The sequence below is a fragment of the Cricetulus griseus genome (assembly GCF_003668045.3).
Source record: "Cricetulus griseus strain 17A/GY chromosome 1 unlocalized genomic scaffold, alternate assembly CriGri-PICRH-1.0 chr1_0, whole genome shotgun sequence".
Taxonomy (NCBI): Eukaryota; Metazoa; Chordata; class Mammalia; order Rodentia; family Cricetidae; genus Cricetulus; species Cricetulus griseus.
This window is the reverse complement of record NW_023276806.1, coordinates 176501615-176517753: the sequence shown is the minus strand read 5'-3', so window position 1 is coordinate 176517753 and position 16139 is coordinate 176501615. Positions and strand designations below refer to the sequence as shown.

The following is a 16139-nucleotide window of genomic DNA, read 5'->3' as shown; positions in this document are numbered from 1 at the left end:
CTGGGATGGGGCACAGGTAGATTTATGTATGGAAACATTATTTCAGAGACAATTAACCCAGAAGAGTTAATGAACATGGGATTAGTGGGTACCCATGAATGAGGATGTGGAATGTTTCTGCTACTGTTTTTATTAGGGAGAGATTTTTATTTATCAATACTCAGTCATTAACATGGAATGGGTATTTAAAAGCTCAGCTTTGGGGTTCCAATTAAGTTTTTCCCTGCATTGTTCTGCTCTGATGTCAGCATTGTTTTTATGCAAAGATAATACAATTTCTTGTTGCAAAGAATTCCATACACAGATAAGTGCAAATGTTTCCATTTGAGAAGCGAAGTCACAGCACCTCCTACTGCTTGCTGGCTGCAGACCTTAAGCTGTGTTTTCCAAAGCCATAACTGTATACATTGCTGTCTTTCTGGTTTGCAAAATGTGAAATGATATTTCACAAGTCTCCCATATCTCTTTTAAAGGTATTTTCCCTTGGATGTTAACTTGCAAGTCAGAAGAAATGGCATTCCGTGCAATTTGTGTATTGGTTGGAGTATTTATTTGTTCCATTTCTGTCAGAGGATCTTCCCAGCCCCAAGCAAGAGTTTATTTAACATTTGATGGTAAGAAATTTGATAAAACTTACGAATAATGTTTTTTGAAGTCTTGTTTTTGTCTTTCTTATCCAGATGAAAAATTAACATATTGAAGATAATATAAATCATTATTTAGTTCTTAAAGTTTACAGGCTGCTGTTTGAATGGTATGGCTGCTTATAATGGTTAATGTTTGTGTTGGGGGGGATGTTTGTGAAAATGCTTAGGGTGTTTGCTGCAATTTTCCCCCTAAAGTTTCTTCTGGGTTGAGTGTCCATTCCAGGAGATAATAAAGAGTTCAGAGTGTAGTATCTTCTGTGTCATCTGGCTGTGTGGGAAAGCATCCTCTTCTCGACAAACTTCAGGATTAGAAAGGGCTACATGAGTTTAATCACTATAATAACTCCCGAAAGTTCCAAGTATTAGCTTCAAAACTGGAGTGGTTCTAATGGTGTTTTTTTCTACTCCAAAAGTATTTCCCATGGTTCGTATGTTTTTCTAATGACGTGAAAATGACCTAAAAATATTGGGGACAATGCATTGATTATTGTTGTATAAAATATTGCTTTCTCAAGCTTGGAAATGTTACAATTTCAAATTTTTATTTATATAAAAAGTCAGAAGGTCCTCTGAGGGTGTGGTTTTCAAATGTGTCCATGAGACTAATGTAGACTGTTCACATCAATTCTAGCTGGGTGGTTGGGTCAGTCATGTAACCTTTATTAACCGGACAGATGAAATATGAACTGGGAGAGAAACATCATCTTGCCTTCAAGACCATTTGCGTGTATATATTTCTAATTTTTACATGCACTCTGTCGTTGCACATGTGTCTAGTTGCTTTTGATGATGAAGGTACTCTAAGGCATTCACACAGGAATTGAAAATAGTACATTGATTAACACTTATCAGCCCTTTCTTTTTAAGTTTTTAAGTGCTTTCCCCAAGGTTACCATAAGCACTGAAGAAGCCATGTGTAGAGGTTATGGAGTGTGAGCTTCTAATTGCACCTTTAACCTTTGTGCCTGACACTTCCTTTAAAACCATAGCCAAGCTGCTTAGATGTGAAAATGGGGGTAGGGGCCAGTCGGAGACACAATGGCTGCTTTGAAAAGCTCCTACTTCTCTTGAATTACTAAAGCATTTTACAGTTGCTTTCACTTTACCTGCCAAATTGAGATTATTAAATTAGAATAAGAAAAAAAATGAACAAAACAGAACCTCAAGGAAAACTATAATTACCTATATCTTTCCTAATGTGTGAGGAGGTGCAGTGGTCCCATAATTCAGATAGCTCAGTGTAGTCCCTTCTGTTGCATCAGTATTAACCAGTATTTCTATGTAAATGCATACAAGTGATTAGTCACTGAGGATAATTCAGTAACTCTGTCTTTGAAAGGGCAATTATAATTTATGTTTTCCAGAATTTCCAACTTTTAGAAGTAATTGTCAGTTCTATGGAGGAGAGTGTTCTGCCATATGGAGTGGAAGTAATCATAGACTTTTGTATTACTGTAATGTCCAGTGTTTAAACCCTTCCAAATCAAAACAGATCCATAGAGAACAGATAGTCCTAATGTGTGGTTTATGTAGACTATGGACTGATAAGATAATCTACGTATCAATAGTTCCTGACATTTTTTTCTTGCCACAATTATTAGTACTCAGAAGTTAGAATAGAGTATCACTCATCTCACAGCCATCTCTGTATCTCCAATACTGTTTTAAAAGGTGTACCCACAAGAATAATCTAAATTAAATTCTTAATTTTTAGGTTAATATCTAAACGTTTCTACAGCAGAGTAGCATGTTAATATGTTGTGAAAAATATCACATGAGAAAAAGTAGTTAAAATGTAGAAGTTTCAATAATTAATTCAAGATCATATTCTTAAGGTGTTTTGCTGTTTATCTTTTAACCTGGATAAATTTATTATTATTTAAGATTTCCCGAACAGGTTGTTAAGTTTTCTCCAAAATATTATTTTTCTGTAGTTTTTGAGACAGTGTCTAACACTGTGGTATCAGAGGGCTTGAAACCCATTGTGTAGCCCAGGCTAGCCTTGAAGTTTGACAGTTCTCCTGATGCAGCCTTTATTAACATTGCGATTCCAGCCTCAAACTATTCTCAACATCACAGGGCTTACAGAAATAATATGCTTACATATCTATTTAAACACACATCTGGGTCTTGTTTTATGTTTGAAATTTGTGGCACTGTTTCTGAACTTAGAAAAGGGAATTTGAAGGCATTTGAGAAAATTCTTGTTGTATTAGAAAAAGGTCAGTTGTTTCACCTACCTTATGTCTCTGCATCAGCATGACCTTCTGTAGTACCTTGCCTCCTCCCTCTTTTGTCTAGAAATCTCAGGAACGGAGCTGGGGGTCTCCTGTCTGTCTCTTTCTGTGTAGAGCATTATTGAAACTGTTCAGACTTGTCTTACTTGAAGTCCAAGTAAACACTGCTGTCAATGTAAAGGTGTATGAAAAAGAAGTGCCTTCACCGTCCGCATTCCGTCCCTTCTTGTGGTGCATTGATGGAGTGACAACATTTGGCAAACAGTGATTTACAGCTACCTTCCCACATTGATCTAGTGCAAGGGCAAGCAGATGGCTATCAGCCTACCTGGGAAAATACCTCAGATGGTTAATTAGTTAAATTCTTGCTAGCTGAATTTTCATATTATAAAATGGAGACTTCTATTAGCTATTTTGTAAGTTTTATAATTCTCACTTTATTCCAAATAGTTTCAACCAAATAGAAATTTTCTATCAGTGGATTAAGTATTTTTTGCCTTAAAATCCAGTAGATTGACAGATTCAGATTTTATGCATTATTTATATTGATTCTTCTTTTCCACATCAAAATTGTATGGCCTATAAGGATTGTAAGGAAAGAGATGACTAGGCATTCAAGGAGAAAGGTATGTTTTACTTGCTAGTCTACAAGGGAAAGCTTTCTTGAAAAGTTCCATCTTTCCCCACAGATATTCTAACATACCATGTACTACCATGCAAGACCAAAAATCAGCGCTCTGTGATTTGATAAAATGAGTCAGTGGTCAGTACAAGTTTAAGAAAATGTTCTGCACTTCAGAAAAGCTTATCAATACTGAATTTATATGAAATCTAATTATTGTGTTAAATTGTTTAAATATTACTTCTCTTTTAAAATGAAATACATTCTTAAAATATTATTTTCCTTTTAGTTGACTACTCAGATCATGACTGTTAAATATTCAACTTATTGAAATAGAATTATTCATCAATTTTTAAAATTTTTCCTAAATCTGTAGGGTCTGTGGTAATGTTCTGTATTTACTTTCTGAGACCAGCACTGTATATCTACCAGCTTTATGCATTAGTTTTTCTTGTTAGTGGATTAGCCAATTTTAGCAGTCTTTCAGATATTCAGATTTTTTCTTTTTCCCTATGTTTGCTGTTAAATATTTATTAATTTTTGCACTAAATTTCACTGTTACCTAATTTCTTTTTGTGGTGTTCAATAGGTTTTTCCTTTGGGAAGTTCCTTGATTGAAAGCTTAACTAATAGATTTTAGTTCTTTCTTTTAATATAATTACTAATGCTATAGACTTTCTTCAAATATCTTTTATAATCTAACACAAACTTTGTTAAAGTTAATTTATTCAGTCAGTTTATCTTTTTTCCAATTTGCTTAGCTATTTCTAACTTTTACCTATATATTGGTGTTCCATTAGTATTTGCATTAAAATATATTTTTATACATTTCTAACTTAATTTCCTGAGAGAATACTTGCGTAAAATTTATTTAAATATATATCATTACACAAAATTTGCTATATATTGAAAATAATGTATATTCTGCTTCTATGGCATGAAATATATGAGGAAAGCCAAGTAGATCTAGATGGTTAATAATGTTTTTATATACTTATTTTCTATCTATTTGCATTTTCATTGTTAGTAGAAGTGATTGAACTCTTAAACTATGTATTTGTGTGTTTCTCTTCATATTCTACCAGGTTTTGTTTCCTGTTTTTAGTTTCCATTTATTTGCTGACATATTTTGAAGTACTATTCTTCTCAACTACTGAATCTCTTTGCATTATGAAACATCTCTGATTACTTTTGGTAAAAGTGTTATACACATTTTGATGTATGTGACATTTACCTTTTTATGTAGTAAAATATATTAAAATGTATTTATGATTGAGGGATGCTTATTACAATTTCTGTGATTTAGCAATATGAAAACATAAATATTTAAATAGGCATATATGTAAACAGACATATATAGCTAAAGGAATGGCATAGCATTTGTAAATATCCCTAATTTATAAATGTGGTCTTCATTTGCGTTATAATGGCCTCTGTTGTAATTGCTCTAAAACAGTGGTTCTCAACCTTGCTAATGCAGTTCCTCACATTGTAGTGAACTCCACCCACAATTTTTTGTTTGTACTTTATAACTATAAATTTGCTACTGTTATGAATTGTAATATAAATACCCATGTTTTCTGATGGTCTTAAGAGACCTCTGTGACCCACAGGATGAGAACCACTGGTCTCGAAATTAACATTCATAGTTACTTAATAAATCTTGAATTAAAATAACATTTGATATCTGTCAATCCTATGCTACCATAGCTATAATAACGTCCTTAAACCACAGCCATCCTTCAAGGAATTTGGTTACAGTAAAACAGCGATAATTCCCACACAGAATGCAATAGTTTCTCATTTATCTGTCACATTTGAAGAAGGCAAGTAGCACAGAGAATTTTTATAGCTTTGTACAATCACCTGTGGATTCATCCCTTGATACATAGCAAGTGACTGATATTTTAAAAATCTATCAAGCCTGTTCATCCCTTACCCCAAAATATCTATATATTCCAAATATTCAACTTTTATGTGAGTCTTTCCTATAAAAGAATTTCCCATAAAATTCTTCCTAACTATTCTATTTATATTATAATAGATCTTTGGCCCTGTGACTTTTTCAGGAATTGAAAAGTATCATATTCTTGGGCCTGTATAAGATCTTGCTTGGTGGTCTTGATTGAATTCCCTATATGCAAGCATCTCTAGAAATGTTTATGTTTACACTTTTATGTACTTACCGCCTCCAAAGTTTTTACTCTTTTTAAGATTCTCTCTAAAAATATATTTTATTGTAATGAACTTGGACTTAATGAGCACTCAATGTCCTTAGTTTGCTGTTCTGATTGTCTGGCATAGTGTATGGCCTGAAATGTTCTGGGCTAGTTAAGAGTGACAAGAAACCTCAGGAAAAAGAGGATGTGGGATTGTTTCCCTTATAACATGATGATATGAATTGTATCTATGAAAATCATGCATAAAGAAAACATTAGTAAATTTGCATAAATGCAAAGTATTTATTAGATACATACTTATGTGTACATGTTTGTATATCTTGTGAAAGAGATCTTTTAGATTTTTTTCATACCAAAGGTGAATAAATTGAAATTCAGAAATATATATCCTTTGAAATACTTTAACTGTGCAGAAATTAAAAGGGAACCAGCTATAGCTTTTCACTGAAGTGTTGTATTTAGAATAAAGATTTTTTTAAGTGAGTTTATGCAGACATGTGTTACTGTTAACAAAATAACAATTACCAAATAGCTTTGTTTTATGATTGAGTGACAGCTGGGTAGCTCATCAGAGACAGCCTGGTATTAAAGAGATCATTATCCCTGGTGTGGTGACCTATACCTTTAATCCGATCACCCTGGGGGGCAGAGGCTGGCAGATCTGTGCATTGCAGGGCAAGCCTGATCTATAATGTGAGTTCTAGGTCAGCCAGGGCTACATGGTGAGACCCTCAACTTGAAAAACTTATAAAGGAAAGTAAATTACCCATGTGGGTTTTTTATCTCTTTTGAAGACATTCAAATTATCAAATGCTACCTAAAGATAATACTAAATGCTGAGCTATCACTTTTGTTTAATATGTTGTTTTGTCTAGAATTATATCCTAAACTAAGTAGAATCAAATGAAGATGGTCTCCCTAAACACCGGGAGTCACTTAGTCTGATGATTATCTCATTAAACACACTGTTTAAGCTATCTGTTCACATTTTATTTTGGCTTAAAATTCATAACTATCAAGGTGCTAATGGAAAATGCATGGTAGAGAAGTTAGCTTCAGGACTCTACAATTTGTTGGCCTGGGTTCATATGAGTAGTAAAGACATTCTACTGGAAGATCTCTTTCTAACCATTAGCCTCTGATTACGTTACATGGTCCTCAGAAGGAAAATGACACTATGTGATTAAAACTCTCTGAGGATTTCTAGCTTAATGTACTTTTTCTTTGCTAAAACTGACCAATTTTCCAGCTCAAGGTTAAGTGTCACCACTAGATGTGAGTGCAACTGGCTTAGATACATAGAAGTGATTAAAAGCAAGTTGGGAGGAGGGAAGCAGGACTATGAAACTGGCATAGGCCTGTAGGTTTTCCCTTCATTTTGTCTTTCCCTTTTGCCTTTTTTCACTGCTGAATATTCAGTAACAAGCTGTGAAAGTCCTCAGGCCATGGATAACATACAAATGAGAGAATTTAATTTCAGATTAACGAAGACAAAACATCTTTTATCTTGTAATATCTGCCTAGTTTGACAAGCCCCTTAGTTAATTAAGGGACACATTAAAAGAACCCAGAGAATTAGCGAGCCACATGCAAAACCCGTTGAACTGTTTTTGGATAATAAATGGAAAATAATGAATTAGTTCTTGATGAACTTTGCTAACATTGACATTAGCAGGCACAGTTGTTGAAAACAGATTGCCTTGTGGTTACCCCCTGAGATAAAAATATAGCCCGTTGTTCCTGATTTCCCCATTCATTTGAAGAATGCTCACTGCAGATGAGATAAATCTTCTGAAGTCTTTAGTTCTCATGAAAGCCAGGGAACTGTGGTGCCTTTGAAGTCCCCTTATAGTGGTCTAAGATAAATGCCTCCCAAGGATTTGCTCACCTGCCTTTTTATAATGAACCCAAACTCAATGAAGGGCCCAGTGCAAACAAAAAGCTTTTAAGTCTTTTTTTTTTTGTGACAACATTATTGATAAATGCAAATGAGGGTTGAGTAGGGTAACACTAAGATTTAATGTAAAACAGCAAGTTGAAAACAATTAAAATATTAGGAGGTGCAGAAAGAATAAAGAAAATGCAGCCGTCCCTTGTACTCTGCTGTAGGAGTCAGGCAAGCCCACATAATGCCAAATCTCGTTCATAAACTTGAGTTGGAGAGGAGAGATTTTAGTTCAGGTATTACAAAAGTGACTTGAAAAACATTAGAACAGAAATTATTTTTATGATATACTGTTGATATATTCTCAGAAATCCTTAGAAAGAATTTGAAAATCTGTACACTACTCTCCTTAAAAACAATTATTATTCTTGATGGGTTACCTTGAATTCTCTTAAACTATGTTCAGATACCAAAATATGAGGTTATGATATTATGCCAGCATAAAAGCACTAGATGCCTGGAAAGCAGAACCAAGAGGGAATGAATGTCTCAGTACAAAGGGTAAAGCTATTACCATGATTCTTACGTCCTCCAGTCAAATATCTTCGTTAGAAAATGTATCATGGTTCATAGATTTCAAAAAGAAAGAAATAGCTTTATACTTATTTTAATTAGTTTGGACTCTTTTTTCAGTGAAAATGATATGAATGATGCAAGGGACTTCTGATGGGGAATGTACTGTGTATGTTTAGCTTATTGATTGTTAAATAAAATAATGTTTGGCCAATGAGACAGCAAGTTAGACGGGACTAGGAGTCAAAGAGGACTCTGGGAAATGTAGTAGAGAAGTGGTGCAGGCTGCTGCATAAAGCTCACAAGTGGCGGTGGGGCTCAGGCAGCTTTTGGCAGAAAGATTTATTGTACGGACTTCATTTTAAATTTGTTCTCTTATTTAGCAGAAGTGTTGATTTGCTGTTGTCCACATATATACACAACCTGTAATTTATACAAGTTTTATATGCAATTTTGACTAAGAAAATTTATGGAGAGAGGTAAAATTTTGTTTCTCCATCTTAGGTATATAATTCTTTTTTGTCATCTATGTTTATAAAATATGCTTAGTAAATTGTATTTATTTTATAGAAGCTACCATTAACATGGTCTGTATGGCAGGGACTATTTCATGTAACTCTAAAAACATTGTAGGTTAAGTACTATTTCTAGCCTTAAAGTGTAGGTGACAAAATTAAACAGCTGGCTTGGTGTTCCCAGTGATACAAAGGGGAAATATTAAAATTCAGACTGTCATGTCAGACTCCTGAGTGGAGCCAGTTTCATGAATACTTGTTGAATTAGTTTTAGGACCTACAAAAATCAAAGTTAAAGAAGACATTTCCCAAGAAGGCATTTCAGCTCACTCTCCTATGTCACAGCAGATAAGACACTGGACTCTGAGACTAAAAAGCAGAATGCGAATGGACAAAGTCTGAATAAGTGGGACCAAAATGTCATGCATTGAGAGCAAAATTCCCCAGTACTCTATACAGCATGTTGGGCAACCATAGATCACAGTAATCTATTATGTGATTCAGGAAGAACTAGATAGTAGGCATTTGAAATGTTCCAATGCAAAGTCATGATGGTATCTATTTTCTTGCCCTCTACTCTTCCCCCAACTCAATCTTCCTGGTCCCTCATGTCTTCTTGCCCCCTCCTCTTTTCCTCTCCTCTCCTCTCCTCTCCTCTCCTCTCCTCTCCTCTCCTCTCCTCTCCTCTCCTCTCCTCTCCTCTCCTCTCCTCCCCTCCTCTTTTTACCCCTTCCTCCTCTTTCTTTTTTCTTTCTTTCTTTCTTTCTTTCTTTCTTTCTTTCTATCTTTCTATCTTTCTTGTTTTTTTGAGACAGGTTTTCTCAGTGTAGCTTTGGAGCCTATCCTGGCACTGGTTCTGTAGACTAAGCTGGCCTTGAACTCACAGAGATCCTCCCGCCCCTGCCACCTGAGTGCTGGGATTAAAGGCGTGCCCATCAACACTCAGCCTCCCCTTCTCTTTCTTAATAGAGGGAGCCATTATAAGTTTAAAGAGAAATCTGGCACTAAGAAAATATCCAGAAATATACCAGGATGACCCAAACTAAGAATCTAAGAAGTAGGGGAGAGACGATCTTAAATGGCTCTCCCCTATAATGAGATTGATGACCACATTCTATGCTACCATAGAGCCTTCATCCAGTAGCCGATGGAAATGAAACAGAAGCAGAGACCCTTAGCTGAGCACTGAGCTGAATTCCTGGAATCCAGTTGTAGAGAAGGAGGAATGATGAGCAAAGGGGTCAAGACCAGGCTGGGGAAACCCACAGAAACAGCTGACCTGAACAAGGTGGGAGCTCATGGACCCCAGACTGACAGCTGGGAAATGAGCATAGGACTGTTTCAGACCCCTTGAACGGTGGATGTTAGTTTGGAGGTCTGGGCAATCTATGGAGCCTCTGGTAGTGGATCAGTATTTATAACTAGTGCAAGAATGAACTTTGCTATCCCATTCCCCATATAGCGATACTCTCTCAGCCTAGACACATGGGGAAGGGCCTAGGCCCTGCCCCAAATGATGTGACAGACTTTGATAATCTTCCATAGAAGGCCTTATCTTTTCTATGGAGAAGAAAAGGGATGGGATAGGGATTGATGGGGGACATGAGAGAATGGAAGGGAGGGGGAAATGGGATTGATATATAAAATAAGACTGTTTATAATTTAAATAAAAAAAAGGGGGAAAAAAACAAAGACGTGATGGACCAGTGGTATACTTCGCTGAAAAGCATGTATCCAAGGCCCTGATCTTAATTTGCAGCACCGAGTCAAATGACTCTGCACTTGAAAAAAAAAATCTATCTAGAATAACTGCTTAAAGAAATGGAAACTGCCAGGTGTTGGTGGCGCACGCCTTTAATCCCAGCACTCGGGAGGCAGAGGCAGGTGGATCTCTGTGAGTTCGAGACCAGCCTGGTCTACAAGAGATAGTTCCAGGACAGCCTCCAAAGCCACAGAGAAACCCTATCTCGAAAAACAAAACAAAACAAAACAAAACAAAAAAACAAACAAAAAAAGAAATGGAAACTTAGCTCCTTCTCCCCTCTCCCAAGCTCCTGATTTGCTCAGGAGATCTTGGCCCTTTCCCCTTCAATGGGGGAACATATATGTCTCTTTTAAGAGGAGGAGTAAGGAGAACATAAAGGAGCAGAAAGGTTGTGTAGGTGGAAGAATAGAGGAGAGCAAAATAAGAGATACCATCAAAAAGGGAGCCAGAATAGGTTTAAAGCAAAATCAGGTACTAAAGATCCAGAGATCTACAAGGATGATGCCAACTAACCATCTAAGCAACAGTGGAGAGGCTACTTTAAATGCCCTCCCCTGATAAGGAGATTGACGACTTACTTATATACCATCCTACAGCCTTCATCCTGCAGCTGATAGAAGTAGAAGCAGATACCCACAGCTAAACACTGAACTGAACTGGAATCCAGTTGCAGAGAAGGAAGAGTGATGAGCAAAGGAGTCAAGACCAGGCTGGTGAAACCCATAGAAAGAGCTAACCTGAATAAGAGGGAACTCTTGGCCCCCAGACTGATCACTGGGTAACCAGCATGGAACTGATCCAGACCCCATGAATGTGGGTGTCAGTGAGGAGGCCTCAGAAATATACAGGGCCTCTTGTAGTAGATCAGTACTTATCCCTGGTATAGGAATGGACTTTGGGAGCCCATTTCACATAGAGTGATACTCCCTCAGCCTAGATACATGGGAGAGGGCCTAAGCCTTATTATTATCCCAAAGGATATGACAGACTCTGAAGATATCCCCATGGAAGGCTTTCTCCCTGGGGAGCAGAAATGGTACTGGATAGGTAGGGTGTTAGTGGGGGACAGGGGAGGAGGGGAGTGAGAGGGAAAGGAGATTGACAGGTGAAAAAAATCTTGTTTCTAATTTAAATAAAAAAATAAAAAGAAAGAAAAAGCTGATGTGCAGACCCAGGGCTTCAGGCTTACTGTAGTAGAGAAATAAAATTGTTTTTTTTTATCTCACTTAAAAAAGAAGGAACAGAAACCTGTCTTTTCTAGCCATTGCATATTATAAGAATGCATTGAACACTGTACTCCATAGTCATGCACAATTATTTTGTGGAGATCCAAAGAAGAATTTAAAAACAAAATGGAAGCCAGAAAACCGGGGTCGGGGAAGTATTTCAATATTCCTTGAAATAGCAATCCACCAGAAGGGATCTGAGGAGAAGCTCTCCCCAGAACATTGATGTGGGGTTTCTGCCCTGGGACTGATACCGTGATTGCAGCAGGAGGCTGAGCTCATGTGAAAACACACTATGGGTGAGCGTACCATTTGCTCTCATCATTTCTCTTGCACAGTGATCAAGGTACATTCCATAAGATCATATTATTTCTCTTTAAGAAGTGGTGATTCACATGTTCTTGTTCACAGTATGGCCTAATTATACAACCACAATTGGCTCAGCTTTTCCCTTTCTTCAACCTCTTTTATTTGAGGAGGTCCAAGAAAACTATGGTTTTGGTTTGAACTTTGTTACTGTTAACACAAATGAAATGTAAAAGTATTGGGAGCGAATGCTTCAATTTCTGAGAAGATCCCAATCCTCCTTTGCTTTCTGCATTGTGATATCTGGACTAATGGTGGCTTTGCTTGTCAAAGAAACCACATTTAAAAAAGAAAAGAAAGGTGAGACTCTTGTGAGCACACAGTCCGAGTTGGCAAGAAAGGCCCAGGACAGGCACAGCCCAGGGTTTAGCTGTGCTATTTTAGGCTAGGAAGCAATGTGCTGAGCTGTAAAAATGGCAAAACTTCTCTGCTCATCCAAGGGGCAGGCTTCTCCACAGCCATCATTCAGGCCACCCTTCTCATCCAGCAGGAATTTCCTGCCTTAAAGAGCTCCAGGTTAATACATTAGTTCTGCAGAGTGCATTTTCCTTTTGAAGAATTTCCAGTTATCTCATCTGTTACAGACTTTCCCAGGGTAGAGGCCCTAAGAGCCTAAGTCTGTGTTCACCTCCCACAGCTTGATGGTGGCCCTGACAGCACTAGGGGACAGGAAAGCACAAGAGGAGGATTAATAATGAGCAGATCTGGTGTCAAACCAGATACACTCTTCAAACCAGAGCGTTGAATCCAAAGAAATATCAGGCCATGAATGTGAATCTTAACTAACTGAAATCACAGTATTTTCTGTACCGCATATATACTACTTGGCTTCCACATGCCTCAATTTTATTTGTTTTATCTTACAATTTTGATTAGATCTTGGATTTTACAATACTTAAAAGAATAAGCATATTTTTAAATTAGATGTCTATCTTATATATTATTTGAAGTTTTGATTTAATTACATCATTTTTCCATTTTCTTTCCTCTTACCAATTGCTCCCATATACCCCTCCTTGCTGATTTTCAAATTCATGACCTTTTTAAAAAATTAATCATTTTAACACCTTCCACACACTCATATATATATATATAATATATATATATATATATATATATTTAGGGATATATATATATCCCTAAAATTTTTAAGTGCAACATGTTCAGTCTGTCTGTATAATGTTATGTAGGCCTCAACCTTACACATGCTAATTACTTAGGTTTATACCCTGTAATTCATGCAAATCAATTAGCATACTTCTCTTTCCTTTACCATGTTGCTGCTCTTGTAATCAAGTTAACTTGATGTGCTACATGCATAAGAATTCAGTTTTCCCATCTTCAGTCCCCACATTATTCTACTGCACATGTCTACATATTAAATGCATCTTCTGTCCTGATTTGAAGTGATGCCAGTAAAAGTGCTAACCATCATTGCCTTACTTGAATTTAACATGGACTGGCAGCTGGGGTGCTTGACAGTAAAAGTAGAAAAATGGCTACCTCACTAGTAACTTAAACTGTTCCTTTTAGAATGTTGCTCTTATATGGTCAGTCTTGCATAATGCAGGGTAGCTTGAGTTCTAATTGTTCTTAATAATAAAAGCTTGGAGTCAGATATAGAGGCAAAAGCTGAAAGATCAAAGAGATGAAGGAGCAAGCCACAGCCACACCTTACCTTGCCAGTTTAAAAGAGAGGGAGTTCCTGTTTCCTCCTCCCTATAATCCTTTCCCCACCCAGCCATCTCACTTCCTGTCTGTCTGTTAGCTAATGGCAAGCTCCACTTTCTCATCTTCAGACGTGTACAAATAATATATCCACAATGCAGTGGCCAAGATGAAGTTTCTAGTCTTTGTGGTTTAGCTAGATCAAAAAAGTTAAAGGGATACAGTTTTACAGAAGATGATATCTATTATCTAATTACAAGAGCATATTGCTGACCTATCAAAGGAAAATTTTGACTCAGTGTCAGATTAACCATGATAACAGGGCTTCTGCCAGATTTATCATAAAACAGCTTTCCTCAGATCAAATGTGTACTTTCTAAAACGTGAATGAATCTTAGCAAATTGATCTGCATCTGAGTATATGTTTATTTTACATGAAGACTTGTAGTAAAATCACACTTCAGTTTAACATCCAGTACACATACTGTTGGTCTGGAAGCTGGTTTACCAGGTAGACACTTGCTGTCAAGCTGATACTCAATCCCTTGGACCTACAGAATGGACAGAGAGAAGTGACTCTCCACAAGTTATGCTCCAACCTCCACACTGGGCTCTCCCAGTGGTACACTTGTACACACACACACACACACACACACAATATAAATTCTTCATAAGAAAACAATGCACTGTTGAAATTAGGTGGTAGAACAAAACCAGACAAATGAAACACCTCACAATATCGGTGACCTTATTTTAAATGTGCTATTGTCTTTTCTCACAGGTTTATCATTATTGACTAACTGGAGGATTAACTCATCTTGTAACCTAACACTAAAAATGCAATTAATCCTTAAAATGCATTGTGACTTCTACATGTGAACTCTGTCCCCTTCCCATGACCAATGGTTAGGGACACAACAAATTGGCTTGCTGAACAACCACCAGAAAGAAGGCAGAAACTTACCCTTGCACGGGTCACAGGGACATTAAGGAGTGAAGGACTCTAAGATAAAAGCTCTGGCCATTGTGTCTCTACTTGCTTGTTTAGCTTGTGAAGTCTTTCATCCAGTGTTGCCAGGGCTGTTTTCTACAGTATAATGTTGCCATATTAGCTTGACCCACAGTGAACAGGACCTCAAATATGTAAGATGAAATGTGCTTTTGTTTTCCACAATCTTCATTTCATGAACCCAGACCAGAAAAATAATTGGGCTCTGGCAAGTACATCAACCTGGTACTTCACACATTATAAAAGATTATTAATGGACATAACAGGACTGAAAATTTCACACCGGTACTATAAACAAACTGGAAACTGAGGCTTCTAACTAAGGGCAGTTGAAAACTCCAATTAATGTGGTTTACATTACAAAAAGGTAGGGCGATAATTGCAAAGTACAAACTGTGATTTGTACTTCAATGTGCTCTTCAATGAAATTAATTAATAGTATCAAATTAGTTATAAAATATATTTGTACAAAAGACATAGTAGCGTCAATTTCATCTATAATAGAACTATTTTCTATACATATGTCTGTAGACAATTCAATTGGAAAACCTTTTCAGGTCTCTGAGACAACATATTATGAAGCCCAGGATGGCCTCAGACTTTCTGTCTAGCTATCTCTTGATCCTCTTGTTTCCATCACTCTCATGCCGAAATTATAGACAAATACCACTACACTCATTCCTAAATTGAATGACCTTGAAAATATATGTTGCTATCATAATATAATTACAACATTTTCCCTTCCTTTCATTCATCAGAATCTTCCCATGTACTACTCCACCTTGTTCTCTTTTCAACCTCTTTCTTCCTTTAGCTGGTGTGTGTGTGTGTGTGTGTGTGTGTGTGTGTGTATGTACATCCGTATATGTAAATACAGCATGCTCAATCTGTATAAGGTTAATTGTATGTATGTCTTCAGGGCTGACCATTGGAAAAACAATCAGTGTGTTCTCATCTGGGACAGACTGTTTCTTCTCCCAGGATTCCTTAGCGAACTGAAATTCTTTGTCTAGGGTTGGTATCTCAAATTTTTTCCTGTTCCACGGATTCCATGTCTATTGTGTTAGCTTTCTTCAGGTCCTGGTTAGGCTGCCATGTTGGTAAGACTTCACTGGTGTAGCTTCTCGAATTTCTGGTAGAGAGAGTATCACAACAGATTTTTGAATTGAATATCACTTAATAAAGAGATAAATGTTGAGGTCTAGGCCTATTCCTTTTAACTTGGAGTGGTGAATATTGTGCAGCGGAGGTCTGCTTATAACACTTCCAGTTGATTAGGTAGGTACTAGGCACCCTAAGCCCAAGGGAGGAAAATGGCATAGATTATTCATTAATTCAAAGAAAATTACTGGATGATTTAATTTGTGTCAGTGGGCAAGCAGACACCTCACTCGTCTCTGAGCACTGTCACTATATATCTATTTCTAAAAGCTGTAGAATATGATA

The 16139-nt window shown here is 36.8% G+C and overlaps 1 protein-coding gene across 1 annotated transcript in view; it reads left to right on the top strand.

Moving 5' to 3' along the window:
* Sema3c (semaphorin 3C) overlaps window positions 1-16139 on the top strand; it is a 152491-nt gene that overhangs the window by 1757 nt on the left and 134595 nt on the right. The window contains exon 2 of the mRNA XM_027393473.2: window positions 474-614. Coding sequence (XP_027249274.1) covers window positions 488-614 — 127 coding nt within the window. The 5' untranslated portion in view covers window positions 474-487. The remainder of the gene's footprint in view (window positions 1-473; window positions 615-16139) is intronic.